This window comes from Schistocerca nitens, chromosome 2 (genome assembly GCF_023898315.1).
Source record: "Schistocerca nitens isolate TAMUIC-IGC-003100 chromosome 2, iqSchNite1.1, whole genome shotgun sequence".
In the NCBI taxonomy this organism is placed as follows: Eukaryota; Metazoa; Arthropoda; class Insecta; order Orthoptera; family Acrididae; genus Schistocerca; species Schistocerca nitens.
Window position 1 is genome coordinate 241,680,853 of NC_064615.1, and position 23,072 is coordinate 241,703,924.

The 23,072-nt window shown below is 43.4% G+C and overlaps 1 protein-coding gene across 1 annotated transcript in view; it reads left to right on the forward strand.

Moving 5' to 3' along the window:
* Positions 1-23,072, forward strand: part of LOC126235961 (apyrase-like) — a 174,276-nt gene that overhangs the window by 128,534 nt on the left and 22,670 nt on the right. Inside the window, exons 5-6 of the mRNA XM_049944933.1 lie at positions 12,593-12,756; positions 20,573-20,681. Of these exons, the coding sequence (XP_049800890.1) occupies positions 12,593-12,756; positions 20,573-20,681 (273 nt within the window). The remainder of the gene's footprint in view (positions 1-12,592; positions 12,757-20,572; positions 20,682-23,072) is intronic.

A 23,072-nucleotide genomic window follows, 5' to 3' on the forward strand; every position in this document is an offset into this window, starting at 1 on the left:
ATCAGTTGTAGAAATTTGGAACACGTATTATGTTCGAGTATAATGACTTTTCTGGAGACTAGAAATCTACTCTGTAGGAATCAGCATGGGTTTCGAAAAAGACGATCGTGTGAAACCCAGCTCGCGCTATTCGTCCACGAGACTCACTTGGCCATAGACACGGGCTCCCAGGTAGATGCCGTGTTTCTTGACTTCCGCAAGGCGTTCGATACAGTTCCCCAGTCGTTTAATGAACAAAGTAAGAGCATATGGACTATCAGACCAATCGTGTGATTGGATTGAAGAGTTCCTAGATAACAGAGCGCAGCATGTCATTCTCAATGGAGAGAAGTCTTCCAAAGTAAGAGTGATTTCAAGTGTGCCGCAGGGGAGTGTCGTAGGACAGTTACTATTCACATAAATGACCTCGTGGGTAACATCAGAAGTTCACTGAGGCTTTTTGCGGATGATGCTGTAGTATATCGAGAGGATGTAACAGTGTAAAATTGTACTGAAATGCAGGAGGATCTGTAACGAATTGACGCATGGTGCAGGGAACGGCAATTGAATCTCAATGTAGACAAGTGCAATGTGCTGCGAATACATAGAAAGAAAGATCCTTATCATTTAGCTACAATATAGCAGGTCAGCAACTAGAAGCAGTTAATTTCATAAATTATCTGGGAGTAGGCATTAGGAGTGATTTAAAATGGAATGATCATATAAAGTTGATCGTCGGTAAAGCAGATGCCAGCCTGAGACTCATTGGAAGATTCCTAAGGAAATGCAGTCCGAAAACAAACGAAGTAGGTTACAGTACACTTGTTCGCCCACTTCTTGAATACTGCTCGCCGGTGTGGGATCCGTACTAGATAGGGTTGATAGAAGAGATAGAGAAGATCCAATGGAGAGCAGCGCGCTTCGTTACAGGATCACTTAGCAATCGCGAAACCGTTACGGCGACGACAAACTCCAGTGGAAGACTCTGCAGGAGAGACGCTCAGTAGCTCGGTACGGGCTTTTGTCGAAGTTTCGAGAACATACCTTTACCGAGGAGTCAAGCAGTATATTGTTCCCTCCTACTTATATCTCGCGAAGAGACCATGAGGATAAAATCAGAGAGATCAGAGCCCACACAGAGGCATACCGACAATCTTTCTTTCCACGAACAATACGAGACTGGAATAGAAGGGAGAACCGATAGAGGTACTCAAAGTACCCTCCGCCACACACCGTTAGGTGGCTAGCGGAGTATGGATGTAGATGTAGAACACGTACGGAAATTTACTGCTGTCCATTTCATAAAACGCAAAAATTTATTGGTCTTAGAGCTGAAGATTAATGACTAACAGTCAAGGGTAGTTACTCACTGCGGACTTTGGAGTCAGCATTTGAGGCACCATGAAGTCGAATGATCAGACAGATTCATTAGTCGGTAAAGCAGTGGTTGGTGCAGTGGTTGGTTACACATAAATATTAGTTAATATAGAAATGATTTGAACTTTCGTTTGATCTATTCCGAAATACTGCCTGAATATATTTTGTTAATTTGGTAAGAGCACTACAACAATCCAACATGATAGTGAAAAATGTAGCTAGATACAGTTTAAATACACTGAATAATAGTATATTGTGGAAGGAAGGAAATCCACCAAAGCAGCTGCAATTTTTATGAAATTTGTTAGCAGACGGGTTTCAAAGCTACATAGCTCCACCAGAAATGTGTTAGAGGTGTCTTCACAATACACAAAAATTCACTGATATAAAATCCCAAGAATACGTGAATGAAATTTGCTCTACTTTGTAACGAATGTTCGAGTAAATGATATGACTCTTGTAGCATGTCATAACAGCAAAGGTTTCACCAATCGCTACCACAAACAAGTAATTAAAATTCAGAATTTGTAAGCTAATGATTGCTGCTTGTATTAATAAAGAAAATAAGTACAGTATCAGTATGCATGCGACAGCAAGATTACCAGTATGTACGAAAACGCCGCTCGTAAAAATGGGATTTTACGGGGGATCATCTTAGTGTCACTATACTAAAATATAGGGTCAAAGTATGTATGTTACATACTTCCAAGAGCTTGAGACAATGGAGCAAGTCGGTCGGTTCTTTTTGCATTTGATATGGTCTAAGGGGGGCTTGTTGAGACTTGCGGAGGCACGATTAGCTCATGGCCGGCTCCTCAGAAAAACCCTCACTTCCTCTTTTATTTGCTATAGTTGCGCCGTCACCAGCGGACCAAAAAACAGCCGCGGGTTCCGAGACAGCTGTGCACAGCAAATTGCTTAATTTTTTTCACTGTATTTCTAAGATTGCGATCTCGAACAACCTTGAAAATTTTCATATTATGTTTATCCGTTTGCGAGATATAGAGGGTCAAAGTTACCCTACTTGCACGCGTAAAATCCGGTGTGAGGCGGAAACGCGGATTATAAAGTGACGTAGAACGGGTAAATATGCTGTACAGTATCTCCATTAGCTGGAAATCTCACTTTGTAGTACTGAAGAACGTGCAAAGCTTTTTGTACATAAAATCAGTCTGAGCTGTAAAATTAGTTTCATGTTATTTCAATTTCACATAAGTAAACCATGTAAATTTTACTGACCAATACGTTCCTTTTCATTTGAGTTAGATGTTATGTTACAACAAAGGAAAGAAGGGGGCCAGAGGACATATAATCACATCTCAGCTCAAAGAATGCGAACATGTTCGTGTTTATTTAAAAGACAGAATGAGACAGCTGGTACCCCACTTTCCAGTCAATCTTCTTCAGCACCTTCAAAATTTCGCGTTTGTTTATGCCAAGAGAAAATGGTGACAAAGAGATTGAAAAGTAATAAATAAAGGAAGATAGTAGACAGTGGTTGTGTAATAGAAAGAGTGCAGTTGACAATGCCAGAGTGAGAGAAAGAGTGGGACACAGTGGCAATGGAAACAGATGACAGTGGCAGAACAGTGCTAGAAAAAAAGTGAAGGAGACAGTGCCAGGGGGTTGGGGTGCAGGAATAAAGCGGCAGTAGGAAAAGACAGCATCAGTAGGAAGAAAGGAATAGGATATTAGCAGTAAGAGACAGCAAGAGAGAGACAGCGACAGTGAGAAGAGAAGCAGCAGTAAGAAGGAAGAAATGAGATATTAGCAGTAAGAAAGAGCAAGATAGAGGCAGCGAAAGTGAGAGGAGGCCATTGTAGTAGGACGGAACGAAGGGGACTGTGGTTGTGACAAAGAAACAATAGCAGAGGGACACAAAGAGATAATGGTAATGAGTTGGGCTGAATGAGAAAGTAAGAAAGGAGTGGACCGATTTGAGTTACGTACAGCGATCGACTATGGTGTGACTTGAGTTACAGTTAGGGGAGCTTGTGGGATTTTGAGGTGAGCTGCACGTTTAAAAAAGCGCGATATATTTACTTGCCAAAATTTTTGAGATAATTTTTCGAGGTTTTGGGGAAGGTAGAATGAGACACTTTTCAGTCAGATTGTTTTAAATAAACAGGAACATATCAGTATTTTTAGTGTTCCGACAGCATTTTTCCGCTAGTTAATGAATTGCCATATACTGCTTCGCCCACGGCCAGCAACATGGCTACGCAGTTCTGTTTTAACGCAATAGGTAGCGCTGCCAGCACCACCTGTCACGGGCTGCAGCCTATCGGGTTCCGAATATTGTCAAGAGAGAGCGCAGTGAGCGCACGCTGGTCGGACTGACAAGTGCGCTAGCCAGCTGAAGACGGCAAGTCTTAGGCTGGCCTAGAACCGTGACTGCTAAGAAACGAGTGAAGACATTCTTATTTAGCAGTGCGTACGCTAGGCGTAAGACAGCATGCTCTTCGGTGGCAGTGGTATTTCTGTCGAAATAACGGGACTTCGTTATCACAGGACCATATCTCCATCTGGCTAGTTTAGCAATGAGCTTACGGTCTTGCATGGCTGCAAGAGAGAAGTGACAGAAAGAAGATTTAGTACAACAGTCTTGTCTGGATAATTATTCCTGGAGCACATTGCCAAGGGAAAACTGTATGCCCATATGCAAGTCTATATCTACACACATACTCCGCACGCCATCACACGGTGCGTGGCGGAGGGTACCTTGTTCTACTACTAGTCATCCACTTACTCTTCTCTTCGCGGTCCTTATGCGAAATCTTCGTTGGTGGCAGTAAAATCGTTCTGCAGTCGGGGTACAAAATGCCGATTCTGTGAACTTTCTCAGTAGCGTCTTTTTTCCTCCAGGAATTCCTATTTGATTCCACGCAGCATTTTTGTTTCACTCACTTGTAGATCGAACCTGCCGGAAACAAACGTAGGAGCACGCCTCTGAATTGTTTCGATGTCTTCTTTCAATATGACAGGGTGAGATCCCAAACACTCGAGTAGTACTCAAGAATGGGTCGACAGGTGTCCTATTCTTGGTTTCGTTTATAGATGAGCTACGCTTTGCTAGAATTCTCTCTGTGAACCAGAGTCGATCTTCCCTACAACCGACCTTATCTAGCCTAGTTGTACCATTCCACATATTGTCATAGCCGTTATCAATTGACGAGCACAAATTTTCAGGACTACCTATATGTGGTAAGCAATCAGTGTAGGGGTAAGAAACATTATTTTATACTTTTTAATCTGTTTTAGAAACGTATTATATAAGAAAATCAATTTAAATAATTATTTTTTGCTTTTTTATTCTTGTGTGTGTGTGTGTGAATTTTTTCAAATACTTTAACATTTTTAGATGAATTGACAGAGACATGTGGTAAATTTCAGGTTTATTTCAGTTTCTCTCCATCCTGGATCAGCCAATGTACTTCGTTCCCTTCTACTTATATCTCGCGAAAAGATTGTGAAGGTAAAAAGTAGAGAAATTCGAGCGCACTTTGAGGTTTACCAGCAGTCGTTTTTACTGCGAAACATTCTAACTGCAACAGGAAAAGGCAGGAGTAGCAGTGGTACAAAAGCACCCTCCGCCACACACTTGACAAGCGAGCTAACCCTTTCATGGTTAAAATTTGTTTTAGGTATGATTGCAAAATTAAACGTCAAAAACTGTCTTCCTTTGTGATAAGTTATACACTTTCACTACCGAAAAAATTTTGAGCTGACCGATTTTGAAAATAAGTGAAGTGGGACACGTGTCCCACGAACCTTAATGGATCCATGTTTTCATGTGAACCTATGGTTTATCGGGATGGAAATTATGGAAAAAAGTGTAAGAAATCAATACTAAAACACATTTATTCTCCTGACAATGAAAAACATGAAATATCGCTCACAAATTTTCAGCATAACGTTTGAAGATGGCTTTGAAATACAATATACCAATGTTTCCTACATCCCATGAAGTTCTGTGGGGCGTACACGTCCCATTACGTGCGTAGTAATGTTTCAAAACAATGTGAGGTATAAGAAAACACATCTTGTTACTTCGACATCGTTGGGATGTAGAAGGAGGAGATTTAACCTGGCGGACTTAAAGCACCGGTATTAGAGGAATACTGGGCTATAGTTCCACTGCCACCATCGAATAACTGGCTCGGTTATAGAAAGAACACAATAAACATATTTGGGTTGGTGAGATGTCGATTCAGATGAGATAGTGATGTTTCCCACGCTCAGTACGCTAATGCGCCAAGACAGAAACTCTTTAATAGTGGTGCGAAGTAACAATCTTAGCAACAAGTGGCCGGGCATTATTCCGCAACAGCATGATGCCGAACGTCGACGTTCCCGAGGATTTAGACTTGGTAGCGGACGTTAGTTTTTACAAAGTGTCCACGTATCGCTGTGCGTTAATTGTGGCGCAGTGTTCCAGGAAGTAAATGATCAACGGGCCCTTGCAGTCGGAGGAAAAGTTTAGTGTGACTTTTCCTGTGCTGGCGTGCCTGTTGTTTCGACTACGCTTGCAGAAGTTACGCTGGGAGCCTTTACACATGCCTCCCCACGCGATTACCGTAATTTTGGAGCGTCGGTTTGCTTCGGTCGAAGATGTATACGCCTGGATACAATTATGTTTCCGTAGGCAACCGCAGACGTTTTTCCATAAGTCTGGTGGCCAGTGGAAGTGTTTAAACTCAGAAAAGAGTTCCTGGAGCCAATCTGTAGCAATGCTGGACGTGTGGGTTGTCGCATTGCCCTGCTGGAATTTCCTAATTCCCTCGGAATACACAATGGACATGAATGGATACAGGTGATCAGCCGACCGTGTCACCTGTCGTATCTAGACGTATCAGGGGTCCCATATCGGGCCTACTGCGGACGACACACGCCATTACAGAGCCTCCACCAGCTTGAACAGTCCCCAGCTGACATGCAGGGTCCATGGATTCATGTGGTTGTCTCCATACCTGTACAAGTCCATCTGCTCAATACAATTTGAAACGAGACTCGTCCGACCAGGCAGCATGTTTCCAGTCATCGACAGGTTAATGTCGGTGTTGACGGGCCCAGGCGAGGCGTAAAGCCTTGTATCGTGTGGTCATCAAGGGTACACGAGTGGGCCTCCGGCTCCGAAAGCCCATATCGATGATGCTTCGTCGAACGGTTCGCATGCTGACACTTGTTAATGGCCCAGCACTGAAATCTGCAGCAGTTTGCGGAAGGGTTGCTCTAGTGTCACATTGAACGATTCTCTTGAGTCGTTGTTGGTCCCGTTCGTGTAGGATCTTTTTCCGGCCGCAGAGATGTCGAAGATTTGATGTTTTAGCGGACTCCTGATATTCGCGGTACACTCGTGAATCGGTCGTACGGGAAAATCCCCACTTCATCGCGACCTCGGAAATACTCTCTTCCATCGCTAGTGAGCCGACTGTAACATCATCTTCAAACTCCCTTAAATCTTGATAACCTGCCATTGTAGCAGCAGTAACCGATCTAACAACTGCGCCACACTTATTGTCTTGCATAGGCATTGCCGACTGCACCGCCTTATTCTGCCTGGTTACATATCTCTGTATTTGAATACACATGCCTATACCAGTTTCTTTGGCGCTTCAGCATATATATTAGTGTCCCTCCTAAGCGCTGGGATACATGTGAGAGTTTTTTGCTCTCAGAGAGTTTGCCACGCGTCCACACACAGCAGGATGTCAGTGAGAGCCGAGAGATCAGTCTCCACGAGATTTTTCTGTCGTAGTTCTGCACGCGAAGGAAGAGGTTGCGATGGAAAGGCGTCGGGCTGCACCTGCTCTTTTAAAATTTTTAGTGGCAAAGAAAAAACGCAAACGACCATGCTAGTGTTGGATAAGAGCGCGGGTTAGACGACGGCATGATTCTGGCGTATACAACAATTTCATTGTACAGTTTGTGATGGGAAATCGACAATAAAATCGAAATTTTGGAGAAAGACAGCCATGGAGATGGAAGAAATACTCTTTATAATTGGAAGCATTATTAACAGTCTAGATACTATTATGCGTAACTCCATTAGTGTTAAAGATAGCATGTTTGTGACACTAATATTTCTAGCATGAGCTACGTTTATTCTCTTTAATATCTGATAAAGTACAAGTGCGATGATATAACTTTACACCAGTTTTATCTTGATATCCGTAGACGTTCGAAAGCCACATAGGGCAGGTATCTGACAAACGGATCATTTCCGGACGTATATTTATTTGAACATTTTTGCTTGTATTGACTTAAGTAACCATTCGTAAATTCCTGAAGGTTGAAACACGTATGTTGTGTGGCGGCGATGGCGAGGCATTATAAAATCTTTGACCAGAGAGTCCCTAGTCTGCGCTTGACCGCGCGAGAGTTCGGTTGCGAGGCAGTAGCGCGAGAGGGCAGTTGCGGCCCAGTAGCGCGACTGTTTAGTTGCAGTTTAGTTGCGAGTTAGAGTTCGAGAGTAGTAGTGCATGCGAGATGACGTAGTCTGTGGTAGTAGCGCGCGAGAGATAGTCGCGGTTGTGTGTGAGGAGTCGGCGGGCGTCGACATGGCACACTGGTCAAGATTCAGGACGAGGTAGATTTTTAAATAAGGTAATGAAGCAGCATTGCGCACATTTGATAATGTAATGTAAATTAACTGTAACTAATTTGTTCAAGAATCGCCCCAATAATAATTTGTTTTCAAACCAAGCATTTTAACAAAAGAAACATTTTATTGAAAGAAATATTTCCCTTGGTATTCCTTAAAGAAAAGTTTCCCTTAAATTCAAAATTTTTGCAATGCATTTCCTTCGAGCTATGGCGAAAAATAAGAACAGATCCAGTTTTACTGAGGTAAGAATTTGAGTTTAATCAGGGCCTAAAGATCGACATTTCGGTCTATTTGCGTTTTCATTGTCACTGAGATTTTATTATCACTGAATTGACTTTCATTTTTGTGAGGAACTTATACTTGGGTCAGATTGCTAATTTTTATTTAATTGTCATTGTCATTAAATTTAATTGCTGGGAGGTTACATATAGCTCTATGTCTATTCTCATTTAAAATATTATCTTAAATTTCTCTGGGGAGCTTACACTTGGCTCCATTTCTATAAAATATTATCTTTGAAATTTTTCTGGGGAGGTTATAAGGTTTGTTCTTCAACACAGAAAATAAAAATAAAATCAATATATAATGTCATACAAAATACAACTGTATCACTTGAAGTTCAATGCCAACTTTACATGTTCCAAAATGACTACGTTTCAAACGTAGCTTTACTTGTTTCTGTGTGTTAGTTAATCTGAGTTATAAAACTACTTTGCCTCGCTCCTTGAACTGTGGATATTCTGGCAAATTTCTTCTGTGGATGCGTCAAAAACTGTAGCCAATCTTTGTTTTTCATCTCAGTTCCTGTAGTCCATTAACTATACCAAGGGCGCCCATGCCCTGGGCCAATTTGGGGGAGGGGGCGGGGCGTACCACCCCTTGCTCTCATGGAAAGGAAGAAAAATAGTGCACTGAGGTGATTTCTTTCAAAAAATGATGTAAAAGTCCATGTTATGCAGGTTTTAACAGGGTTGGAACTGGAACTTTATTACTACTACTTACAATACAAGTCGCCTTTCGCCTTCCAAAATATAATAATAGCTCATAAACCTCCCCCCCCCCCCCCCTAGCACCGGTTTGACTACCTCACCCCTACAAATTATTGTAAGGGCGCTCTTGAACTGTACGTCTCAGAACTCCTACCTTTCCTTGTACGTACTAATTAAATGCACAGTTTCGTCTTGAGTCCACTTCCTGGTAGCTTTCTTCATTACTCTTTTTGCCGATATGTCGCTGATATTCACCCAACATGCGTATCCATCGAGACAGTAGTCTCAACTGTTCCACAGTGCTACTACATGCTTATAAAGCGTGTTATTGTAGTGTTGATGCTGCGCCGTGGGTAGCGTGCTAGTCTTTTATTCGTATTTTCAAATTAACGCGGGATCGAGTCTCTCATTGAGAATTTTTTTAAATTTTTGTTTGTTAATTCTATATAATATGTCTGTGACATATTTATATGTTATTTGCTGCGTAGGATTGTTTAGACCTAGAACTTTCGAAATAGGCTAACTGCTCGTACAGTTCGTTTAGGAGGCAAAGTGGGCGATTTCTTCGCTCAGAAACGTGTCACGGTCACACATAAGGGCTCATAACAACGTATAATAGGCTCAGAACACGCAGTTTTGTGGGTTAATTTTATTTAATGAGTGCGACAAAGTAAATTACCGAGATGTGGTAGTGTAGAAAACTATGAGGTAAGGCACAAATCTGGGACGAAAAATGGCCGCTCACCACTCTCCATATACTCTCAACTCTCCCGACAATCCGGTATAGTTTATCTGGTCTTCGAGCTACATCGAGCCCCCTCTCGTCAGATGAAGGTTGCTGTCTACACGAGAGGCCTAAACTCTCAGAGTGCTACTATCTGAGATCTTGCTCCACACACTAACAATGTCGGATAGCTGACTTCGGCACTGTTTACACGTCACATATTACCCACAAAAATTCCCTGAGAGCGAAAAACTCTCACTGTATGTCTATCTTAAGAGTCGTCAGGAGCATTTTCTAAGATGTTTTGCTAGTGTGTGGCTGGAATTATTCCAAACAAATACTGCTGATCTGATCCTTTGTGCGCTGTATTAACGTGGACAGTAAAATACGAAGAATAACCAGTACTGTAGCAGCGACTGACCAGCGGTACTTCGTGGCCAGGGAGATGCTGTCGATATTGGAGTACTAGTCATTCTTCGCTAATAGATATTGATCAAACGAACATCGCACTAGACTAATTTGGGACCGCTCTATCGAACAAGCACGTAAACTTCCGCATTAAAAACAAGTTTCCTTGTAATGGGAAACAAATCGATGCTTGCCATCGACATTGGTTAAAATATAATAGAGATGTCTAGCAATATTTGTTTGGCTGACTACGGTTACACATTGCAAAAACAAAGCTGCGAATATCTGTCGAAAAAACAGGGAAAACGCGCCTGATGATTCTTAGGAGGGAAATGTACATGTACACTCGAGCGAGGAGGCGCAGTGGTTAGCAAACTGGACTCGCATTCGGGAGGACGACGGCTCAAACCCGCATCCGACCATCCTGATGTAGGTTTTCTGTGATTTCCCTAAATCGCTTCAGGCAAATGCCGGAATGGTTCCTATGAAAGGGCACTGCCGACTTACTTCCCCATCCTGATGGAACCGATGACCTCGCTGTTTGGTCCCTTCCCCCAAATCAATCATCAACCAACCGCTCGACAAAATTGGAACACCGATGCGGAGACATATGAATACTGTGCAATTTATTCCAAAGGTTAGTGACTTAACAATGTACTGAGCAAGTGAAATGAAATACAGAATTTTATATGCACTTTGGCTGTGAGAATTCGGTGCGGCGTGAAGCCGCCATATTCTTCAGTAAAAGTACCTGCAGAACACCCTGACATAGGACTTGCAGGCGCGTCCACAAAGCATTGAGAACGGTTACAGGAGGTCCAGAACAGACGTTGCAGACCGACCATATCCCAGACATTTTTGATGGATGACATTCCAGGCAAACGGGCAGACCAGAGAAGCGGTGGTACCCGTCGTTCTTCGTAGAAGCTTCGCACATTCCTCTCCACATGTGGCCGGACATTGTTCTGCTGAAATATGGCGTATGGAGCTACCTGCAGGAGGGTAAGCGTCTCTGTTTTTAAAACCTCCGCCAGGGGACTGGGTGTTTGTGTTGTTCTCATCACTTCATCATCATCCTCATCATTCACTGTGAAGAAAATTGGACTGTGAAAAAACTGGGACTTTGTACAAGCGCTGATGACCGCGCAGTTGAGCGCCCCACAAACCAATCATCATCATCATCATCTAAAACCTCCGTGGTGTAGTGATTGCTGCTCAGGTTGTGCTGAATCACTAGGAGACAATATCGCAAGTTGTAGCGAATGACCACCCAAACCATCACCATTGGCATTTGTCTGCTGTGCGGTTCAATAATTCGGTCTGCCCGATTGCCTTCACCACTTACGTGGCCATCACCGTAGAACAAGCTGAAGCGAGATTCGTCTGGAAACAAGACATTTTGTCATTCGGCATGCCAGTGACGGCTCTGACGTGCCCACTGCAGTCCGGGGCATTGGTGGTGTTGTGGTCAATGGAAGATGAAAAAACGGCATGCGTACCACAAGCCCATCCCTCAGCATGGCTCTGAACGTTGGATGCAGACATGTCTGCACCCGTTACAGTGCTCCAAAGTCGAGAAAACAGTATGGACAAAGTTCTTCTGTCAGTTACTACCATGTGGACAAGCCGGCAGTCATCCCATCCTGTGATCACACAGTGTAGTTCAGTACCCGCTCATCGCCGCTGTATTCGACTCTCCTCTGTCCACGAGTTCCACACCCGTATCATTGTCGCAGGAGAGCGTCCCATACGAGCCACAGTGACACGCTCGTTTCCTGAATAACAGTGATTCCATTCCTTTCGACTCGCTCAGATTCTGACATTGTGCTCTCTGACGTCGATAAGGCATACCGGCACTTAACGTGCACGTTTCCAGTTCCTTCAACGGCTCTTCACCGAGAGAGCGTGCCGTGATAGACCCGTCTAGTCTGGAAGTCGCTGGGTCTACGTGCACAATATCTCTCCACAATCTTAATTATTATGGCTCCACTGTTCTACACATTTTCCGATTTTGGAACGATTCAGAGAATTCCTTTCGTGTGCTGCAGTTCTCAAAAGCAGTAAGTCCGGATGTCTATCCCGTATCAGTCATAGGCACTCTAGCCGAGCGCACAATGTAGATGTCTATCAAATGATACCATACGGTTCCTAAGACCTTCTCAAGTCTCAAATATCTATGATCTATGTATGCAAACTAAATCGACAAATGAAAATTTGTACCAAGGCCGGGATTCGAACCCGTGTTTCCTGCTCAATAGGCAGATGCTCCAACCACTATGCCACCCTGGCACATCTGGAGGGACTACCCTAGCGCGCCTCCCTGCTCAAATTTTCATTTGTCGCTTCACAGTAGTGGATGTGTATATTTTACAGTAAACTATAGTTCTCCACCGGTTGTAGCAGCCAGAGTTCACGTGAAAGGAAGTTACGGATGTATTACTCCCGATAGAAATATATAACTTGCATGTGTGGTCCCGATGCTGCTTCAACTCCTTCCTTCTTTTTCAGACCCAGAGATTCTTGCAGCACTGGCCCCATGGCAAGCAGGCCTGGAGGAACTGGAGACCCGCAAGGTGGGGGAGACCAAAGTCCTTCTCGACACGTCGAACAATGCGTGCAAGCAAGGGGAGTGCAACATGGGCAACTTCATCACTGGGGCGATGCTGGACGAGGTATGGCTGCAGCAGAGTCGGAAGGATTGGTGTGGACACTTTGTGCTTGGTGTCGATAAAAAGTAAAACTCTGAGCGCTATTGGCGGATGACACAAATACAGCTTGTGGATTTTATCAGTAACACACGGTGAATTTAGATGGCTACAGTCCACTCCAGAACTCTCTTCTGCTATGTGCCACTAAAATACTGATAAGTCAAAACAGGTCTCCATATTGCAATATTTATTACATAAGCACAACACTGAAAAGGAAAGTTGCGTCCCCCCCCCCCCCTCCACACACACACACACACAGCTTGATTTCATTTCGACTAAAGCACGTTGTCAGAAGGATGTTGCGTTGGTAAGTACAATGTGGTACTTGGTATACACTGAGGTGACATAAGTCGTGGGATATCTCCTAATATTGTGTCGGACTTCCTTTTGTTCGGCGTACTGCAGCAAGTCGACGTGGCATAAATTCAATAGGTCGTTGGAAGTCACTTTTAGAAATATTGAGCTACGTTGCCTCTACAGCCGTCCATAATTGCGAAATTGTTGTCACTGCAGGATTTTGTGCAAGAACAGACCTCTCAATTCTGTCTCTTAAATGTTCGATTGGATTCATGTCGGGAGATCTGGGTGGCCAAATAGTTCGCTCGAATTATCCAGAATGTTCTTGAAGTCAACCGCGAACGATCGTAGCCAGGTGACATGGCTCATTGTCATCCATAAAAATTCATCTGCATCTGCATCTACGTGATTACTCTGCTATTCACAATAAAGTGCCTGGCGGATGGTTCAGTGAACCACCTTCATGCTGTCTCTCTACCGTTCCACTCTCGAAAGGCACGCGGGAAAACAAGCACTTACGTTTTTCTGTGCGGGCCCTGATTTATTTTATCGTGTTCTCCCTATGTAGGTGGGTGCCAACAAAATGTTTACGCAATCGGAGGAGAAAACTGGTGATTGAAATTTCATGAGAAGATCCTGTCGCAACAAAAATCGCCTTTGTTTTAATGATTGCCACTCCAGTTCACATGTCATGTCTGTGACACTATCTCCCCTATTTCGCGATAATACAAAACGAGCTGCCCTTCTTTGTACTTTTTTGATGTCGTCCGTCAGTCCCACCTGATGCGGATCCCACACCGCACAACAGTACTCCAGAATAGAGCGGACAAACGTGGTGTAAGTAGTCTCTTTAGTAGACCTGTTGCACCTTCTAATGGTTCTGCCAATGAATCGCAGTCTTTGATTTGCTCTACCCACAATATTATGTATGTGATCGTTCCAATTTAGTTTATTTCTAATTGTAATCCCTAAATATTTAGTTGAATTTACAGCCCTCAGATTTGTGAGACTTATCGCGTAATCAAAATTTAGCTGATTTCTTTCAGCACTCATGTGAATAACTTCACACTTTTCTTTATTCAGGGTCAATTTCCACTTTTCGCACCATACAGACATCTTATCTAAATCATTTTACAAGTCGTTTTGATCATCTGATGACTTTACAAGACGGTAAATGACAGCATCTCCTGCAAACAATCTAATAGGGCTACTCAGATTGTCTCTTATATCGTTAATATAGATCAGGAACAATAGAGGGCCTATAACACTTCCTTGGGGAACGCCGGATATTACTTCTGTTTTACTCGACGACTTTCCGTCTATTACTACGAACTGTGACCTTTCTGACAGGAAATAACGAATCCAGTCGCACGACTGAGGCGATACTCCGTAGGCAAGCAGTTTGGTTAGAAGACGCTTGTGAGGAACGCTGTCGAAAATTCTGGAAATCTAAAAATATGGAATCAATTTGACATCCCCTGTCGATAGCACTTATTACTTCATGAGTATAAAGAGCTAGTTGTGTTTCACAAGAACGATATTTTCTGAATCCGTGCTATTTGTCAGTAAATCATTTTCTTCGAGGTACTTCATAATGTTCGAATACAGTATATATTCCAAAACCCTACTGCAAATCGACGTTAGTGATATACACCTGTAATTCAGGGAATTACTCCTTCTCTTTTTGGGTATTGGTGTGACTTGAGTAATTTTCCAGTCTTTAGGTACGGATCTTTCTGTGAGCGAGTGGTTGTATATAATTGCTAAATATGGAGCTATTTTATCAGCATACTCTGAGGATTATCCAGAATGTTCTTCAAGCCAATCGTGAACAATCGCGAACAATCGTAGCCAGGTGACATGGCGCATTGTCATCCATAAAAATTCCGTCGTCGTTTGGGAACACGAGGTTCACGAATGGCTGCAAACAGTCTCCAAGTAGCCGAACGTAACCATTTCCAGTCAATGATCGTTCCTTCGGACCAGAGAACCCAGTCCATTCTATGTAAATACAGCCCACACCATTATGGAGCCACCACCAGCTCGCACGGAGCCTTTTTGATAACTTGGGTTCGCGGCTACGTGGGATCTGCGCACACTCGAATCAGACTATCGGCTCTTACCAACTGAAATCGGAGTGCATCTGACCAGGCCACGTATTCCCAGAAATTAGGGTGAAACCGATATGGTTACGAGCTCAGGAGAGGTGCTGCAGGCGACATCGAGCTGTTAGCAAAGCCACTATCGTCAGTCGCCTGCTGCCATAGCTCCATAGCCTATTAACGCCAAATTTTGCCACACTGTCATAACGGATACGTTCGTTGTACGTCCCATATTGTTTTCTGCGGTTATTTCACGCAGTATTGATTGTCTATTAGCATTGACAGTTCTCTGCAAAGCCGGTCGTTAACTGAAGGCCGGCGGCCACTGCGACGTCTGTTGTGAGAGGTAATGACTGACACGTGGTATTCTCGGCACACTCTTGACACAGTAGATCGTGGAATTCCTGAAATGAAATATCCCATGCGCTTAGCTCCATCTACCATTCCACGTTCAGCCTTAATTCCCGTCGTGCGACCATAATCATGCCGGACACCTTTCCATATTAATCACCTGAGAACAAGTGACAACTCCGCCAATGTGCTGCTCTTTTACACCTTACGTACGCGGTACTACCATTGTCTGTGTTTGTACATGTTGCTATCCATTGGCTTTTGTCACCTCAGTGTATATCTGTCGGTGGGGAAATTGTACTGAAAAACTTACATATAGGGAAGGTAACTGGGTAGAAACCATGGATAAGAACAGAAAAAAATCAGCTGATCGACAAAAGAAGAGAGTACAAAAATGTTCATGAATACAGACATGTAAGTCGCTTAGGAACGAGATAAATAGGAAGACCAGAGAAGCTAATACGAAATAGTTGCATGAAAAATGTGAAGAAATCGAAAAATATATGATTGTCAGAGGTACTGACTCAGAGTATAGGAAAGTCGAAATAACTTTCGGTGAATTTAAAAACAAGTGTGGTAACATTAAGAGGGCAACGGGAATTCTACGTTAAATGCAGAGGAAGAGCGCTTAGGTGGAGAGTACGTTGAAGGCCTCTATGAAGAGGACTCACCTGATGAGATGGTAGGGAAGAGATAGGTGATCCAGTATTAGAATCAGAATTTAAAAGAGCTTTGGAGGACTTAAGATCAAATAACGCAGTAGGGACAGATAATATTCAACCGGAATTTCTAAAATCATTGGAGAGAAGTGACAACAAAATGACTATTCGTGTTGCTGTTAGAATGTATGAGACCGACGAGGTACCACCAGACTTTCGGAAATACATCATCCACACAATTCTGAATTTTGCAAGAGCCGACAAGTGCGAGGATAATCGCACAATCAGCTCAACATCTGATGCATATAGAAATATGGAAAAGAAAGCTGAGGATCTGTTAGATGACGATCAGTTTGGCTGTAGGTAAGGCAAAAGTACCAGAGAGACAGTCGAGACTTTGTGGTTGGTAATGGAAACAACACTAAGAAAAATCAGGACAAGGTCATAAGGTTCGTCGACCCGGAAATGGTACAAGATGTTCGAAATCCTGAGACAAAACAGGGTAAGCTATAGGGAAAGACGGGTAATACAGTATGTACAAGAACCAAAAGGGGACAATAAGGGTGGAAGACGAAGTGGCGCATTAAATAGGGATGAGATCTTTCGCTTCTAGTGTCCAATCTGCTCATCGAAGAAGGAATGACGGAAATATAAGAAAGAAGCGTGGGATTAAAATTTCTTGTGAAAGGATATCGACGATAGATTCATTTATTAGATTACTGTCCTCATCGGACGTGAAGAAGAATTACAGGATGTTTTGAATGGAATGAACAGTCTAATTAGTACACAATATTGATTGGCAGTAAGTCGACGAAAGACGAAAGTAATGATAAGGAGCAGAAATGAGAACAGGAAGAAACTTAACATGAGCATTGGGGATCACAAAGTAGACGAAGTTAAGGCAGCAAAATAACCAATGGCGGACGGAGCAATAAGAACATCAAAAACAGAAAAGACAAAAATGGCTCTCCTCGCCATCTAGTATCAAACAATAACTGCTGGCCACCGTAAATACAACACCAAGAAAGACAAGAGGTAGCACAACAAAATTTATTTTGTAGATAACATGTTGACCAAGTATCAAATGATTACGTTTACAGACGTCTGTGATATGTGGTTCCTGCCTGAATCAGTAGCCAGAGTAGCCGCCATTGTGGGGAGATCACCGCTGCCACACGTCTCGCCATTGAGTCAAAGAGACGTTGGATGTGTTCCTGGGGTACAGCAGCCCAAGCAGCTTCCACACGTTGCCAAAGATCATCTGGTGTGGCAGCTGGGGACGTAATCTGGGTCACTCGTTTAGCAACCATGGACCACATGTTTTCTATCGGCGAAAGATCCGAAGAGCGAGCCGGCCAGGGAAGCAATTCAATCTGGTTATTGACGAAGAACCTTTGGACAATGCGTGCCACGTGTGGTCGCGCATTATCCTGTTGAAATATGACTGTGGCGGAGCCCTGAAGGTAAGGAAGGACAACTGGCTCCAGCACCTCGGATATGTAGCGCCGGCTATTTAAAGTACCGGCAATGCGTACTAGAGGCGTGCGAGAGTAATATCCAATACCACCCCATACCATAATACCCGGTGCAAGACCAGTGTGGCGGTGCATAATGCAGCTGTCCAGCATCCTCTCTCCACGGTGTCTCCACACTCGAATCCGACCATCGTGGTGCTGCAGACAGAAGCGTGCCTCGTCAGTAAAGACAACGTCATTCCATTCTGCCGTCCACATCCGTCTGTCATCACACCATTGGCGACGGAGACGTCTGTGGTTCTGCGTCAATGGTAGACGAAGCAATGGACGTCTTGCGGACAGACCACTCTGCTGTAAACGGCGTCGAATGGTACGCGCAGACACTGGATGATGCGTTACAGACGCAATGTGCTGTGCTATGGTTCGGGATGTCACTGAGCGATCCGTCACTGCCATGCGCACAATTTGCCTATCAGCACGTGCAGTGGTGCACCGAGGTGAATGCGATCGACCACGTCGGTCCGTCGTACCCTCCTGCATCCAACGGTCACATATCCGCATTACAGTTGTTTGGTTTCGTCCAACACGACTAGCGATTTCTCTGTATGATAATCCACAATCTCGGTAAGCCACTATCCTTCCTCTGTCGAACTCGGATACTTGATCAAAAGATGTTCGCTGTTGTCTACGAGGCATAACTGATCGTCTTGTGAAACAACCACAAGGTAAACACACGTGCCGAACGTACACTCGTCGAAATCGCCAAGCATTAAATGGCGCTATGAGGTGGCGCCACAGGCGCGCGTGATGTGCGTCTGCGCTGAAATTCTAATCAGTTGCATATCTCATCGCTGCAAACCCATGGTGTAAATTTCACTTGATTCGGATGCTTCCTTCAGGGTGTTGCATTTACGGTGGCCAGCAGTGTAGGTCTCAGTTTGAAGGAGGAATATCTGACAATGTTCGTTTGGAACACTGCATTCTATGGCAGAGAGACATGGACGGTGGGAAAACCGAAACAGAAGAGAATCGAACCCTTTGAAATGTGGTGCTACAGAAAAAAATGATGAATATTAGGTGGCCCGATAAGAAATGAGGAGTTTCTCCGCACAATCGTCGAGGAAAGGACCAGAAGAATGGGCAGGACGATATCTGTTAAGACATCAGGGAATAATTTCCACAGCGCTAGAGGGGTAAAAATTGTAGTTAAAGACGGATATTGGAATATATTTTGCAGATAATTGAACACGTAGGTTCCAAGTGCTACTTTGAGATGAAAAGGTTGGCATAGGCGTAACAGCCCTAGAGGAATTAGTCTTGGGCCGCATTGTTTTGAAGACAAATAACTAAAAAAAATGGCTCTGAGCACTATAGGACTTAACAACAGTGTTTCCAATCTATATTTACATGGATTTTAGAGACATAAAAGCACTGTACGTCTGCATGCCCTGCACAAAGGTTAACTCACACGTTAACTATCGTTTAGCGTCTTTCCAGTCTCTGGGTCTACATGACTCGACGTTTCTCAGCAGGTAAGCACTGGAATGCGTTATTATTACTCTTTGCGTTTTGCTTTGTAACCAAAGTTGCTTATGACAGTGAAACCTGAATGCACTAGTTTTGACTAATCACCTTAAAATCTGAAAATAGATGTGAATCAAACAGTTGGCTGACAAATGTGATGACAGAAACATAACACGTGTCGTAGGCGTGTTATGTCGCTTTTGGATTATCGTTTGGGATATAGAATTGTTGCCACAAAGTATAAACAACAGCGAAAACCTTCTGTTCTAATTGGCCCGGTATGTGATACTTAGACGTAATTGGACGAAGCCGGCCTTTTCGCTCAATACTACGCCACCAATTACCCACTTACTCTCCTATACTAATATTTTCACCTCAGAATAACATTCCCATCGTCGTCAGTCGCTTGTTGTTTATATACCAATCTCTCACTTCTGCTACTATTTTCGCCCTGTAATACCATCAACGTTACTCTGTCGTCATGTACTATCATTCTCTTTCGTCGTCTACTTTGCGTTTACCACAAATTCCTTTCCTCACTGATCATGTGCAGGACTCATTTCTTATCAGTCCGTTTATTTTGAGCACCTTTCTGAAATACCACATCTGGAAACCTGTTTCTTTCGTCTCCAGTTATCAGTTGTTTACACAAAATGTAGGCGAATCTGAGTTAGAGTATTTGCATGTGTTAGTGGTTTGCGCTGTTGCCATAACAACGCAACACCATTTTACTTTTGTATTAACTGTCTCTTATTTCCAGGATTATTACTTTTTTTTAGTGCTCTTTACTTTAATTAGTAAAAATGAACCATTATAGGATCATTTTGTCGTTCACTCGTCTCTCTGCCTGTTAAGACCCCTTTTTCTTAAAAATGGGTAGAGGTATCAAATCGAAATATATGTCAAATACGAAAATCTACGGTCCCTTGGTTTTGCAAAGAATTTAAGGTTCTAACAATGCAGTCAAAAGAGAAGGTTATTTATAGCACATATTTTGACACCCATACACTTCCTCATCAAAACCTGTAGAAGAACTATCTATATAAATAATTAAGTGTGTACGGAACCCCAGGAATGCGAACCCTCCTACTACCTGTCCGGATTTTTTATGATTATAGCTCTAAGTGAAAAACAATGCACGTTCAACAAGACTGAGGAGGGAACCAAAGGAGGAAAGGTGTCCCAAATTCATTTCCTGTTTCGTCAGTATTGTAATTTGTTCAAATGGTACAGACATCTGTTAAAACTTCATTCAGCATGATCTCTCAAATTAGTGGTTAATTCGTACAATGCGCCAAGAGAGGTAAAGTGGATGCCGCTGTGACCCAATGTGACATTTGCAGTCTTGATGACTGGTTTTTGTTCCCTTCAGATGGCAGTGCTGCAGAGCAGTTCCGATTCGCAGCGATGGACGGAGGCTCCCATAGCCATCACCAACTCTGGAGGTATCCGGGCGCCTATCGAAGAGACCAACAATGGAAGTAAGTAAAGGCCTTTTGTTATGTACTACGTTTTTATTTATTTGACTGCAGGAGACTCTTAAGTACCTCGCGTGAGATCGTTCCAGATTGGATTTGAACACTTGAGATTTACGGGCGACAATTTCCGTTTCTATTGCAAATGGAGCATCCAAAATTTTACACATCTGCTAGCAAAAAGAAAAAAAAACCTCAAGGAAATTTTATGCAAGATGCTCTTTCCGTCAGGTGTTCACTGACTGCACTCACGTTTACCTGACGCGGTTGACATCTGTAGGTTGTTTGACTTTTAGGTGTTTGGGCGAGTTAACACAAAGGAAGTTACCCTTTGCCAACCCACTTTTCATCACTTAACCTGAAGATTAATTTGAAAGGCGTCTTATTCTAAAGTCTTTTAGATATAACGCCACAGTTGTCGGAGTAGCCGGAAGAGTACCCAGTGTTGGCCAGGTGTTGTAGCACTTGACTCGTAGAACAGTATCCGATCATTAGGACCAAGAAGATGTGGTTGACATCCTCCTCTTTGTCTCAGTCGTATAATGGGGATACGTCTAAGTCAAAGCGGCGTACGTGTTTCCTGTAGCAAACCTTGGTCTAAAGTAAGGCATTTTGAAGCACTGGAGTATCTCAAGACAGAACTTGGTCACTAGCATCGCTTTATTTATTTTCTTATTTTTGGCGTGGCTTCAGCCAACAAAGAAATATGGTAATTACAAATTGCCCCTACTACTAATACGCGATGAATAATCCGCTAAAGCTATGGCATCATACAGTGTTAGGAAACCAGATTTCGTCCGTATTGGTTTGGGAAATTGCTGTGAGCGGTCACCAACAAACCTTACGTTCTCATCACAAAAATCATAACACCTAAATTTGATTAATTTCAATGACTATCACAACGAAATCAACGTTAGGTTGTACTGTGCCTATTGAAAAGTTTTCAGCTTGGCATGAAATTATTACCGCCACAGATCTTGTTTTCCAGGAAACAAGTTTGTGTAATCCATTTTGGAGCTACATAATTACGGACGGTTTTAGATTCCCGATCGTCGGCCATTCAGAAAATGTGACCACTGGTCAGTAGCACCTTGCATTGTTTGCCAGACCGGTGCACTGACCCCTTTACATCCAGAGCCCAAGTTTCCGGTGCATCAAACACTTTTTCCTCTGAGGACTTCTGTCTTAGCTTAAGTCCAAAACTGATTATCCTTTCATTGTAAAAGTTTTTGCCTAATTTTGATACCCTACTATTGATTACTTCCTCCTATTCTTGCCTACTGCGTTGGACTATCCCTCCTAAATATTTAAATTTCCCATGTATTTGGTGCATGCTGTTGACAGTAGTACTGTCTATTTTACACGTCGCCCTCAAGCTTGCAATCAGTACTGCTCTGTTCTGAGGTTTGTTTATCCGACAGTGGTAGTTGTGCATTAACAGTGATGCACAACAGCAGGTGGGAGGCAGGGATCAGGGAAGAATCGACGTGTTGTACCTATCCCCCTAACCGACAAGTTCGATGTGCTGTCTTCCATTCAAAGTGAAACTGGGCTACTAGGACTTGCTTCATCTGAAAGAAAAGCTGCTGTGTCCTGCGTCAAGAGAAGGAACGCAAAATGGAAGGGGGGTCTATTAATCGCTAGAAGTTTAAACTTATGGCGAATAGTGGCACCCCTAGGGCAAGGACTTTGAGGGACAGGAAAGAATACCAGGTATACTCGGTGTGTATGCGTCCCCCCTGCCACCGTTCAACATGGTGAAGAAGCTATTCTGGCAGGCGTTGAGGGAAAGGGGTGCAACCAACTGGAGATTGCGGCGCACAGTGGAACAAAAAGTGGCGTCATCTGGGATCAGAGGTCATACTTGGATCATTCCAGTGACGGAGCTTCAACGAAGCTAACAGTTTCCAGCATTGACCCCAGAACTGATCGTGGCCCCCTGGCTCTGAGTTGAGTGGAAGGACTGAACCAGAGACATCGAGGGTTCTGTGACAAGTGAGGCTGTGACTTCCTGGACTTTCACCATCGAGATGAGAATTGTAGGGTCCGCCTTAATGAATGAGGTATGCACTATACACCATAGGTTGCTATCCAGGTAGCTGACTATGTGTGGGGAGCACACAAGGGTTTCGTAGATTAGGTGGCTCTCCGGTTCAGATAACGGTAGCTGGAGGAGATCTGGAAGTATTATTCTAAGATCCAAGGAAATGCCAAACATAGAGTATTAAAATCCTAGCAGTAAACTGCCGAAGCATGTGCAACGAAGTTGCAGAGATTGAAGCGTTCGTGAAAAGCAGTGAAACTCATATAACACTAGGAACAGGAAGCTGGTTAAAACCTGAAGTTGATAGCAGCGAGATTTTTGGAGAAAGTTTAAGGGTACTGGGAAAGGATAGG